At 39.4% G+C, this 14274-nt stretch overlaps 1 protein-coding gene across 1 annotated transcript in view; it reads left to right on the top strand.

Annotated features, from left to right (window-relative positions):
* Window positions 1-610: 610 nt before the first annotated feature.
* LOC115412945 (E3 ubiquitin-protein ligase SH3RF3-like) overlaps window positions 611-14274 on the top strand; it is a 237235-nt gene continuing 223571 nt past the window's right edge. The window contains 1 exon segment of the mRNA XM_030125629.1: window positions 611-1226. Within this exon segment, the coding sequence (XP_029981489.1) occupies window positions 810-1226 (417 nt within the window). The 5' untranslated portion in view covers window positions 611-809.

The following is a 14274-nucleotide window of genomic DNA, read 5'->3' on the forward strand; positions in this document are numbered from 1 at the left end:
GAGATGTTTATGTCAGGTGTGGATCACAAGGTGATGCACGCGCTCTCATGCATTGGGTTTTGTGCACACTTTGTCATGTAAAACAGTTTCAGGATTAAATGTACATATGGAAGCGCAGAGGGTTTTGAGTTTATGTAAGAAGTGGCAACAGTGTTTGTGTTGAAAACTGCTGATGGTGTTGAGTTTTCTGAGAAAAAAAAAAAGCATTGTTTTGACTTCAATTGGACTCAGCAGGTGAGATGAGAGGAACGCGTTCAGGACGCACGAGACACACGCGCGCGTCTTATTTTCGCCTTTTTTTTTCCATTCAGTGCTGGTGAAGGTGTGAGGAGATAACCTGACTGGCAACAGCAGTACAGTGGAGCTTACTGTCCCTGGTCCAGGTCCAGGTCCTGGTCTGGGTCTAGGTCCCTCTCTCTCTCTCTTTCAGTCCGGATCAATCTGTCTCCAGTTCGTGCGCGCGCCGCAATTGTGATCGGCGCGCGAATGATGATGATGAGAGCGTGACCTCACCGCTTTCTGCACAGCTGCTGGAGAGAGGAGGAGAGAGAGAGAGAGAGAGAGAGAGAGAGAGAGAGAGAGAGAGAGAGAGAGAGAGAGAGAGACGCCGAGGGGGACCGGAGACAGCCACGGACACGCAGACAAACAGTCACCAGACACGCGGAAAGTGTTTTGGCGCACGGGGACTCCGCCGTGGAGCGTCGGCTGCGTCCGTCCGTCCTGTCCGCCTCCCAGAATGTTCTGTGCCCCCGGTTCATTTCCACGGAACACAAACCAGTCCCCGCCACGTCCCGGACAGTGAAGCCCAGATGCTCACCCTCTCCGCCGACATGGACGAGTCTTCGTCGCTGCTGGATCTGCTGGAGTGCTCGGTGTGCCTGGAGCGCCTGGACACCACGGCCAAGGTGCTGCCGTGCCAGCACACCTTCTGCCGCCGCTGCCTGGAGAACATAGTCAGCTCCCGGAATGAGCTCCGCTGCCCGGAGTGCCGCATCCTGGTGGACTGCGGGGTGGACGACCTCCCGGCGAACATCCTCCTGGTTCGCCTCCTGGACGGTATTAAACAGCGGCCCCAGAGAGGCAACGGAGGAGGGGGAGTGGGAGCCGGCGGCAGGCAGTCCCTGCCCGGGGGCTCACTCCAGGGGTACGCAGCCGGGATATCCGCTTCTCCCCCGGGCAGTGCGATCAGAGAGCTGCCCGTAGCCACCAGGAGCTCCCCCGTTAAGGTTAGTTCCACGGTGCATTAAAACACCTAAACTATCTACAAACGTTTCAGTGTAGGACCACTTACATTCAAAAAGACACCTTTTAAAGAGTGCAACAGAGAAAGAGCAACACAACTCCTCCAGATGCCATTAGAAGTGGACTTCAGGTTGTTTTGTCATATTTTTTGCAGTGCACTGACTGTTATCTATTTGTGTCAGTTTATTCATTGCATCTCCTACTATGAGATACAGGTCCAAGTGAGTCAGAGACTATCTTCAAACATTTCAATGTAGGACTCCTTATATTCAAAAAGACTTCTTTTAAAGAGTTTCTTCCATCCTCTTCCATTTCACAAAACAGCTCTTATTTCCCAAGAATGACAACTTGGTTAGTACATGGCAACACAGTAAAGAGGCAACAAGGGGAGAAGACACTTTGAAAACACTTACAGAGAATGTTTTATTGTGCAGCTCTGGTGTGGGGAAATGTGTTCAGCATGCCGCCTGCATCAACCTGCTGTATGGTTATATACATACAAATGTCTATGCACAAAATGCACCATAGATTGGTATAAAAGCAACAACTTGGTAACACAGTCCAAGTTCTGCAACAGAGAAAGAGCAACACAACTCCCCCAGATGCCATTAGAAGTGGACTTCAGGTGGTTTTGTCATATTTGTTGCAGTGCATTGACTGTTATCTATTTGTGTCAGTTTATTCATTGCATCTCCTATTATGAGATACAGATCCAAGTGAGTCAGAGACTATCTTCAAACGCTTCAGTGTAGGACCCCTTATATTCAAAAAGACATCTTTTAAAGAGTGTCTTCCATCCTCTTTTTCCATTTCACAAAACAGCTCTGATTTCCCAAGAATGACAACTTGGTTAGTTCATGGCAACACAGTAAAGAGGCAACATTTGGTGAATGGAAGGGGAGAAAACACTTTGAAAACAATTACAATGTTTTATTGTGCATGCTCTGGTGTGGGGAAATGTGTTCAGCATGCCGCCTGCATCAAGCTGCTGTATGGTTATATACATGCAAATGTCTGTGCTCAAAATGCACACGCAAAGAGTAGTGATTGCACCATAGATTGGTATAAAAGCAACAACTTGGTAGCACAGTCCAAGTTCCGCAACAGAGAAAGAGCAACACAACTCCCCCAGATGCCATTAGAAGTGGACTTCAGGTGGTTTTGTCATATTTGTTGCAGTGCATTGACTGTTATCTATTTGTGTCAGTTTATTCATTGCCTCTCCTATCCAAGTGAGTCAGAGAGACTACAAGAAGGATGTAGGAGACTTGAAAGGTGACCTGTGTGTGTGTTGTCGGTGTCACCACAGTCCTGTTAAAGCCCAGTTGCCCACATGCTGCAGCAGTGTGAATTTTCATAAGTCAGCCTCAGCAGGAGAGAACTGGGGATCTTCACTTGTTATGCAGTGCAATGTGTTGTCTTATGGCTGTAATGTGAGATGTGTTAAAGAATGTGACTGTGATGTGCAAATGAGACAGAAGATATATAATTAGTAGTGCGCTGCAGAGGAAAAGTCATTTTGCCTCCTACGAGAATCTAAAAACTTCTAACTCTTATAGTCGAGAAATTTTTTGTTTTCCTGATTTATATTTTCACATTTATACATTGTTGAAGCTCCAGGACTGCACTTATCAATTCCACTCAGGTAGATCTGTCCCGTGCAGTACCTACTCCAGAGATAAACAGAGTGGACGAGGAGTTTCTCTTGAATGATAAAGAGAAATATGATTAATGGGAGCTGAAAACATGCTTTGCTTATCACTTTATAGACAGCTTATCTTGTTTTTCTCCAAAGGAAGACAATTCTTCCAGACTAAATACCACAAGTCATAACCTGTTAAGATGGATATAGTATATTTGTCTATGGTGAGCTTGTGTTTTGAGGTTACTGATAAATGAAAAGGGATTTGTCAAAGTGGGAGTGTACAAGCACAGTTGTGGGCAAGTGTGTTCATGTTTGCTTGTAGTGTCGTTGTTTTTCTTAAGACTTTTGTGATGTTTCCAATAAGAGGAATGCAATGAATAATCATGCTAACAACGTCTCTGGCATCAGGTTGTACCCGCCCCTGCAATACAGCGAGACTTATCAGCCAGGCTAGCATTGATTGAAGCAGCAGAGCACTTCGATGTGATGAAGTGCAGCAGCAGCAAGCAGTCGCTCATTCATGGCGATGAACAGAAATCCAAATCCTCAGTGACATTTCCACTAACACTTAACACTCTATTTCAATTCACTCAATAAAGTGTACCCGTCCCTACAGGGCAGTTTTGATGCCTGGTACCTATAGAAAACATAAAAAGCCCAAGAGATGCATGATGTTATAAAGGTTCCATAAAAGAGACATGGTTATATAAGACTTTTAAAGTTAACTTACTGTTGTTAATGCTTTAATTTTTTTTTACCCTGCTGCCTTTTATTGAAATTACAAAACAGCATTTCATTGTTTTTAAACTTGCTTTTCAAACAATGAGAATACACCTGACTCTGATAATATAACTTAACGATATGTTGCTAAACATCAAGTCATTTTTTTTTGCATTTATTGTATGGTTAAGTATGAAAATGTAGACAAAAACACAAAAGCAGCAGAGGGATTTTATTCTAAAAAAACACCATTAACTGGTACCAGAATATGTGTTGTCCTTAACATCAGCAAAGACATTTCTACCACGAAGTGATGGTATAAAGTGGTAAATAAAATGCAGGAAAAATCCACCCTCTTGACTTTTAAATAAAACCTATGTTCATGGTTAAATATGTGAAATGTTAAAGGTGAAGTTGTGTGAAGAGAATTGAAGAGGAATGCACTTGTGATTGCATGCATTCACACAACAAATGCACAAAAACATATACACAGAAAACGAATCAGGGACTGAGTATTCGCAAAAATATACCGAGTCCCTTGTCGCGGCCTGTCTTTGTTTGTTTTAAGGCCCCACAGAGAGAGCACTCCACTGTGGACGTTGCCTTTATTGCCAGTGAGCACACACTTACACGTACACACCTAACCCATTACCCTCTGCAAACCCCCGCAGTCACTTTGCCCAAGTCTCCTCCAGGCTCCCATGGGACCCAGGCCTGGTGATGAAAGTGTGAATTAATCTCTTCTAACAGTGTGCATGTTTGTGTGTGTGTGTGTGTCTGTCTGTCTTTGTGTGTGTGTGTGTGTGCACATGCAATTGAATGCGCATCCCCCACTCTGCACGCTAACAAATCTGAGGTCCTGTAAAGGGAGTTAAATCTACTTTTGAGAGACACATTAATGTTACACCATGTTGAGGGCAGTCAAATGGGTCAAACAGAACGGTCTACGTAAGGTAATAAAGGTTGTGGAGGAGAATGAATGTGTTGCTATGGAAATAGATGAAGAGGCAGAGATGCTGAGTCAGCAGAAAGACTGGCTTTCCCTCTGTGCTGTTTGGTCTCCTAGTACCGACTTGACCGCTAAGACTTTCTCAAGGCTCATATTTTCTTTTGTCGACGTGTGGAAGTAGCTCATTGAATTAGACATGTTAAATATGTACCTGTCCAGAATAATAAGACAAAATGGCCTTAGTTTTTGATAAGAGTATTCAATCATACCTATTAACCCTTAGAGGTCCACTCTGAGCCTATTTTGGCCGTTTTTGAGTACTTTTGATTTGGCTTTATACACTATATAAAGAAATGTTTACTATACCCGTGTTTGTTATCTTTTTTTTCAGCATAACTTCATCTATCTTATCTGCCTATTATGGTTTCAGTTTAGCCTACTATATCAACGTGAAAGACCAAAAAACACACAAAAAATATGAAATCCGATTTGAAAAATGTATATGATTTACTGCATAAATAACATAAAGATGCTTAATGAACCTTGTCAAAGACTTTAAAAGTGAATGTTGGTTCCAAATATTAGGTATATCACATTAAAATTGTAATAAATTAAAACTATACTCAAATATTTGACATAAAACCATTACATAGGTGTTTTCTCCGGTTTTCTAACCACCCCGTCCTCCCGATTTCCGCATCCGGTTCAGGTGGGGGTCATTCTCACCCTTACCTATAATGCTAATCCAGTGTGTGGATTAGAATCCGCAGATTCGGCCAGTTTTTTCCTTTTTGAAAAAGGACAAAAATGACGAAGATATGGTCAGAAATATAACGCCCGCCCCACCTCATTTTCATACTTTTACTCACGTTTGTTTGCTCCGGTTTCTAAACGTTATATCTCCGGTTATATTTGCTCTATCAACATCAAATAAAAAGTGAGAGTGTTTCAAGTCTCCACTTTTGAATGCAATTGTCCCCAGTGGTCTACGTAACTGACTCCTGACACTACGTTTTGAAAATATCATGTGATTCAGTCATGGGGCCGTGACCGTGGACCCCTAAGGGTTAAGCTTGTCTTTACTTTGCTGAATCAGTGGCTGAGTGATGCATTCAAGGTCCTGGTCACTCTTTATTGGTAGTATGGGGCTTTTGTTATAAGTTTCCAACTTCTCTCCCTCACCCCGAACAAGATTTGTTGAGCAGTCGATGACATTGGCAATCCTCTAACTAGTCCCTCAGTTGTCGTGTTGTACATCAGCTGTTGTAGAGATGACTCACCGCTTGTTAGCCTGTTCACAGACAGCACCGTGAAGGCACATTCAGTATGCAAACAGGATCTGCTGCTTTTTTTTTTTTTTTTTAACCAGTGTAACAGTGTTATCTACATAATGGAAATGGATTAAATGTGACCATGCTGTTTATACAGAGTCCAGAGGTCACTTAAGTCAGATGACAAGGCGTAAATACCATTATTACTTTATATTTTCTGTAGTTTTCTATGTTTTCTGAAATAATTTGCTGTATGTTTTTTTTTTTTTTTTCTTTATCTGTAGTTTTTGTTGACATAAATGAAAAATAGAATGACTCCCAACTTATTGGATGTTCATATACTCCAGGGTGTTCAATCATTTCTGTGCTTACATAAAATCTAGTTCAAAAACAACACCTGCCTAATTTACTTGCTCAGACTTCATGCCATATGCCGTTCCTGCTGGTTTGGATTTGAATAAACACATACAGGACGGAGAAACGCATTCTTGGAAGGAATTTACACCTTGATTGTTTCATTTTTCCACCGCACACTGCACTGTCAGACTCATTTGAGGGTGATGTATTGAGGTAAATGTCCTGTACTTAGAGCGTAACTACCTCCAGACAACATTGAGACAAATCCAGATGCTTTAGTTCAGCTAAACAAGCAGCGCCACAAGTCATATCGGGTGTTTTCCCCCCTTCAATGCATAGCTTTCACAACGAAAATAATCAAAAATAGATTAAAAGCTAGTCTCCTCACTTCCCACATTCTGAACACATGCTCCCTCTGTATGTTAGAAGCAGGATCAACGTCGCTGTTAAAATGTGCTTTTCAGGCTCAAACTGTCCACTACCCATTGAAGTATTTTGTCACTAATCCCAGGCCTTGATCTTCTTCCTTACCTGTGTTTACCTGGTGCTGCTGCGGTGACGCCTTAGGTCGCCATGACAACTTAAAGAAGCGCTGACACCCACTGCTTTCATCTCAGATACACTGCTCTGCCCTGTCATTACCACATATATGTGTGTGTGTGTTTGTCTGTGTGATTGAAGGGATTTGGTTTAGGATTCTAAAAAGGAAATAGCATGTTACCAACCTCTGTAATGATCCTTTAAACCTGTGTCTTTTGTGTTAAATTGTAGGGATGTGCACACATTTTCGACAATATGAAGAATGTAATGTAGTAAGAAAATAACAGTATACTTTAACACAGTGGTTCCCAACCTATTTTGGCTCCTGATCCCATTTTAACATCACAAATTTCTAGTGACCCCAGACAGTTTTTTTTTTTTTTTTTGCTAAAATGAATTTGTTTTTGATCATGTAATAGTTTGCTATACTATGTTGCAATAAACGTTAATTTTAGATGAGATTTGGTCTAGGTAATGTATATTATTATGGATGGAGGCAGAAAAGCCAGGTGTAGATTACTGCACAAAGTGAGAATTTTATTTTCCTTGGTCAGAATATGTACAGTCAGTCCAGCATGGATTTACAAGGCTGACAATTAATACTGAACAAACAATAACTCAAACTATGAATTATTAAAGAGCTGCAGCATCTGAAACCAACCACAATGAACATTTGAAAGATAAACAGTACCACAGTGCTTCAGTTTCAGCTTCATAGTTTGTCATGTCTTTTATGTACTGGGATTGTCTCTGTCAAGTCACCATACAGGGTGAGGAAGCAAAATTTACAATATTTTGAGGCAGGGATTGAAAGACAGTGTATGACCAGTTAGTTTATTGAAAGTCATGATTATTTATTTGCCACAAGAAAATTGACATAATAGAAAATGTTTTTATTCTATGTGTCCTCCTTCTTTCTCAATAACTGCCTTCACATGCTTCCTGAAACTTGCGCAAGTGTTCCTCAAATATTCGGGTGACAACTTCTCCCATTCTTCTTTAATAGTATCTTCCAGACTTTCTCGTAATAGTTTTGCTCATAGTCATTCTCTTCTTTCCATTATAAACAGTCTTTATGGACACTCCAGCTATTTTTGAAATCTCCTTTGGTGTGACGAGTGCATTCAGCAAATCACACACTCTTTGACGTTTGCTTTCCTGATTACTCATATGGGCAAAAGTTTCTGAAAAGGTATGGATAATAGTGTTAGGTATGATTATGACATCAATATATGTTTGGTTTCAAAACAATTGACGTAGTGCCTGCTGAGAAAAAACAACTAAATGTTCATTGTAAATTTTGCTTCCCCACCCTGTATATTTATTATTAGGAAATTTTTATTTGTATTTTTATCAATTACTAGAAATTTCAGGCGACCCCATTTGAATTCCAGGCGACCCCACGTAGGGTCCCGACCCCAAGGTTGAAAAACACTGCTTTAATGTCACAGTATTATAGCTTATGATTCTGCATCCAATTTCAGAAACATGGCTTGTTGTTATTTGTTTTCCTATTGCTTTATTTGCTCGTATAGGCAAATGTTAATTACTTTGCCTCATATTGTACAAAAAGTAGTGCTTTGATGTTGGGACTGTGTGAAATTAAAATTCAGATGGTGGTGTCTTTATGACAGTTTTCTAAAATTTAGCACAGGCAGAATGGCTTGAAGGTCAAAATCTTCCCAGAAGTATCACCAAAATGTGAGTTATGTGCCCAAGCAGTGGCAGATATAAAATATATTGCTTGCATTGTCTCTTTGCAAAAATCCAGATCCATTTATATGGTTATATTGTGTGATTTCACATTATCTCCTGTCCTATGGTATCCAATGGACTCATTCTGGAAAAAAAGGAGCAGTGCCAACCCTTAAATCCCGGATAACAAATCTGACTGATACCTGCTACTTGGAGGGGCTCTGACATGTCCTTGGTGACAGACTGAAGGAATTTGAAAGGATTTGGCCATTATTGTTTAGTCTTATTTGTGTTTTCAATAACATTGTTCTGCTTTTATACATAAAACTGAGGCATAATTTTGCATTTATAATAGTATGTAGAATACAGGGGCAGCATGGTGGTTATCGCTGTTGCCTCACAGTGTGGAGTTTACACGCTCTCCCATGTCTGTGTGGGTTCTCCTGAGTGAGAGTGAATGGTTTTTCATCTGTATATGTCAGCCGTTGGTAGCTGAGATAGGTTCCAGCACCCCATGACCCACACAAGGGCTAAGTGGTTCAGAAAATGGATGGATGGATGGGTGGATATTATGTATGCTTTACAACAAAAATGTTTGATAATATAATAAGTAGCGCTGTCAAATGATTAAAATTTTTAATCAGATTAATCACAGGGTTGCTGTGGATTAATTTTGATTAATCACTGTTAAATATCATTCATTTTTAATCAATATTAATCGTGTTTCATTTTGTATGAGCAAACAGACTCAAGAAAAGAGGGAAAAGTATATGCACTTAACGTATTTCTTAAACACCTTCCCACCCCTTTTCATGTAAATGGAACCATTGTGCTGTTCTTCTGTCTGAGATTGTTATGATTGTTGATATTTGTATTATTATGCATGTTTTGCTTGTTCACATATAGGTTAAATTTCATTGCATATTCGGAATAAATCACTCAATCAAAAATCACCTTCAATAGTTTCAACAAAACAACTTAAAACAAGTTTTCTTTTCTTTTTTTTTTTGTCCTCATATTTCCGTCCAGAGGTCCAACATGCTGTTTAGTGTCTTTCATCTTAATGGGTTGGTTCTGCTGCCTGTCACTACCAGATCAACTGCCCATTTGTGCATGCATGACACTAACCCAAAATGCATTGCCAGAGACATTCAGAGTATTCTCCGCTACTGATGGGTTAATTGCGTTAAAATTTTTAATCAGATTAATCATGATGATGGATTAATCTGCGTTAGCAAGTTAAATTTGACAGCCCTACTATTAAGCTGTTTAAAGTACTTAGCACTATGTTACAACATTTTGCAAAATGTTGATTGATAACCCCTGTATTAGGACTGGGCCAAGAGGTCATGTGATCATCTTTTGAGGTAGAATCGCAATGCACAATCTTAATCACAGTTATTTTCACCAAAATTTGGGCAATTTACAACCAAACTATATTTTTTTTCCTGAAGTTTTCCTCCACTTTTCTCTGGTTTCTGGATGTGTAATCTGTGTGTGATGGGTTTGTGTTGTTGTATCTGACTAGAACTTGTGCATTTTTACATCGTGTTTGACTGAAATTGTTAGAATATTGACAGTCTCTAGATGAAAGAAACACATTTCCTGTTCCTACAGCTGCAGTGTTAAACTGTGGTGGCCCAATTTGTCTAGCAGGAGTTTTTATAATGAGTCAGAAGATTTTTCTCACAAGTGTAATTCTAAAGCGTCTGTGTAAGTCAGATTCATTGCATGTCGGAGTTCAGAGGCCAGAACCATAACCGAAGGACTGACAGTAACTTTTCATCACTATTTCTTCAGCAGCAAAACAACATGTTACATAAACTCTACAAGTTAATGTGAAGAGAAATGGAACACTTTACTGGACACTTACTCTACATATCCGTGGGCTAGTGCAATGATCTATGTCAAATACCATAATTACACTGACAAACAGACCGCTTAAAACAAATGTTAGCTGAGTAGAAAAGTTTGGACAGTGCTGTTATTTATTAGTTTATGGTCAGAGTCTGTACAATCCCTCTGAAAAGTAGATCAGATGACAAATTAAGATGGAACACAGTCTAAGATCATGAGATCACCCTGTTTTATCCTGTTTCATAATTGTATTGTATCATCTGATTCCTTGCCAGTACACCGCCTCAATCTCCTTAAATCAAAACATCAAGTCAAACCCTGAATTTAAACTCACAGAAATATGATTGCACACTCTTTGACATGCAGACTTTCTCATATGCAGCCCCATTCATAGTTAAGCTGAATATCTCCCACCCGTTTACCATAACAGTGTGAGAAAAGCAACTTTTTTCCAGCGCTTCTTCTTCTCCCCCTCCTCACGTAGACATCAACAAACACACACTCTCATACAAACACGCATGTACACATTTATTCATATTCATTCGTTTTATAAACTGCCCGTCTCTGGGCAGCAACAACACTCCTTCAGTCATTACCTCCACATTACCCCTGCACTTCATAAATACTGAACGAAAGCCCGACATACACACACACACACGCAGACAGACACACAAATACAGCTCATCTGCTGTGTGTGAATATCTCTCTAGACAGATTTCTCGCTTTATGTATAGTGTGTGTATATAAGATCTGTGTCTGCCTAGTAACTGCACAGATGAAAAAACACATCTTATTCTCTGTCGCTCTTAACTCATTCTTTCTCATCTTGCCTTGGCTTTTTCTCTGATGTTCATGGGAAGGGAATTTAATTAATTTCAGCGTTACCATATAATGAAGCCCCCCCACATACACACATATTGTACGTTCGCTGCTATTTAAGGGGTAGTTAGAAGTAAGACATCTATGCTGTGCGTCTCCCGGGATGTCCTGGGAATCATGCATTTGTGCACGTGTATGCAAGGATACGCGTGCTCATTTCTTCTATGCTTTTGTGTTTTTTCCTACCATTTCTAAGCCTTTTTTTTCTTTTTTCTTGTAGCCATAAGGCATAATTGGATTTCTGAATGGTTTGCTGCCCACAGCCAATATTCAGTGGGTAAAAGTAGAAGTCGTCGTAGTTAAAGCCATTTTCATGCTGTTTTCTCATTTCATTCTTGACGTGAAAAGCCTCAAAAAGAACGTTTTTAATTTTACATGTCAATAGCGAGTGGAAGAGAATAAGAGTAAACCCATTAAAAAGAGCGTGTACACAACTAGTGCATTATCTAAGATAAAACAGGGAATGAATATAGCTGAAGCAAGTTCAGTCTGCAATGAAAGGTGATACTTCTGCTTCTATGTTGATATAAAGACCCGGGGATGTCAAACTGTAGTAAAAATGGAAATTTTATAACATCAGTAGTTGTAATAGTAGCTTACAGGAGATATTTTGTTCAGTCAGAAGAGATAATTCTGTCATCATGTGCGTAAAATAATATATAACCCTTTGCCCTTTTGCAGAAGTGGATCAATCTTTTCCATTCAATGTAAACTGTGTCTATCATCTGACCTCCTCCTATATCTGTGTATTTCATTATATAACAGTAACTGTAATGACTTGCATTGCCTTGAATTTGGATGATGTCATTTCGCATCACTGTCATCCTTGACATCGCCATCATACGGCTCATACACATATGGAGATATAGGTCATATGATGGACTGATGGATGGATGGAGGCAGGGTGGCAGTTAAGGGGACCTTCGAGCCTTAGAGATGGTATAATAAGATACTGACTGGGTTTGTGTGTGTGTGTGTGTGTGTGTGTGTGTGTGTGAGTGTTGTTTAGTTTGGGGGGGGTGGATGTATAATGGGTGGTAAAGCCTAAACAAGCTTTGGAGCTTGACTGCTATTCCCATGGGTGTATGTGTGGAATCCCATCAATCCCATCCCCCAGCACACACACATTAGGTTAAGGGTTAACCCCCTCATTTCTGTCCCTATTGTTACTATGGATATGAGGGTGAGATGTCACTGGCCACTGGTCAAGGCAAAGCATTTCAGACGGGTAAATGGCGCCTTATTTCAATATTAAACCGAAGTAATAATGGGGCAGACATGTGAATTGGTAAATATGATGTAATTAAAGTATATTTGCCACTAGAGCAGCACAATTAATTGAATCGCAGTGTGCACTTGTGCAATTATCTAATCACAAAGGGCTGCAATTTAAAGGCATATAGAGACCTTAAGCAGATATTATTCTGTTTAAAACAGTAAAAAAAATAAAAAAAAAGCCTCTTTTAAGCTTTGTACTTTTTTATTCCCCTTCAAGATTGTATGTTTGAATTCAAAATACATTTCACATTCACATTGTGGGCATTTGATGTTATTTGACTAAAGTCTGTGTATTCATTTTCAGTTTTCCACTGTTTTTTTTTGGTATGTTCATCAAGTTTGTGTAAGACTTAAGCACAAACTTGGGTATAGAATAGAAATATGCTTGAATAATCATTAGGTGACTAGTCCAAAAAGGGAAAGGCAAGCAAAATTGTCTTCTTTTTTTATGGAGTTGGCTAAGTTTTATTTGGGGTGAGGGGGAGGATATATTTTCTTCTTAGAGATGTGGAACTAATGTTTATGGGACTGTTTATGCATTAGTGGTGAAAAAGTGTTTAAAGTGTTTTAACGCATGAAAAGGTAAACTTGTGATTCACCCACTCTTTGGTTGGTATTTTTTTTTTTATTATTGTTGGAGGGCATGTGTTGATTGATTTGAATTGTCTTAATAATTCAGCTAAGTAGGCTAATAAAAATGTCCCTCCCTAGCATAGAATTTTTTTTCTTGCCTTTGTACTGATAAATAGGGATGCACTGATATATTAGCTGATGTTTGCTGATCTGCCAGTATCAGTATCAATGTCTTTGCACTGACAACAGTCATAGATATTGATCTGTGTTATATCAAAGATCTTTTTTCATGAATTTCTATGTTGGTATGTGTTCTTTCCAAGATAATGTGATCACTGGCTGACAGACTTAAAAATAGTAACACATTTTATATTCATAATGAAGAGTTCTTTGTTAAGGGGGGCATAAATAACAGGAAAAGCAACATAAAGAAAGAAAACCAGTATCAGCATTGGCTTTCTGCCAAATAAAAACTGGTACCAGAATTGGCCGAGGACTTTACAAGTGGAGCATCCCTGCCAACAATGGTTTAAAATGCATAAATGCTATGTTTTGGACCATTTTTAGTACCATTTCTGTGCACAAATTATTTGGAAACACGAGCACATACTAAAGATACCAAGAAGCTTATAGATGAAACTTGCCAAATATGTCCACTGGGACAAACTACAACCATCTGTCATTTATTTTTCTAATTATCACCACATTAATTTGGCTTGGACAGTCCACCTAAGCCTTACGATATTAGGTGACACACTAGGTGACTTAAAGTCAATTTGCGTTATTGTCCACAATGATCACAGCCTGTTTTTTTTGTTTTTTTCATCTTATCATGCAGAGCAATCCTGAAATCCACCATAATGTTTTTAGATCACGTGTGTGTTTTATTGATAACGGAGAGAGATCGAGCATCTTATGATGCATATTTTGATAATACATGGTATAAAAATAATCTTGTTCATGATAGTTGAGTGTTATCATTGTGAATTGTGAGAAACCAGAAGCATCTGTATGTAATGAAACAAACTATTAAAACCTGTTACTCCTTCGATCATTGTGCATAATCACTCAAAGCAACTTTAAATAGGCTCTTTGTAGTATTTCTGCTTTCACATATTTAAAAAATGACCTAAACTTGTCATTTCAATGTTTCATAAAGAGCTCTGAAGTTCTGCAAAAGATACCAAAATATTGGATTGTAGAGATATGAGTTGAATTTATTCACACCAGTGGGCCGGTGTATTTATGTGACCACTAGAGGGAGTAGT

This window comes from Sphaeramia orbicularis, chromosome 21, assembly GCF_902148855.1.
Source record: "Sphaeramia orbicularis chromosome 21, fSphaOr1.1, whole genome shotgun sequence".
Taxonomy (NCBI): domain Eukaryota; kingdom Metazoa; phylum Chordata; class Actinopteri; order Kurtiformes; family Apogonidae; genus Sphaeramia; species Sphaeramia orbicularis.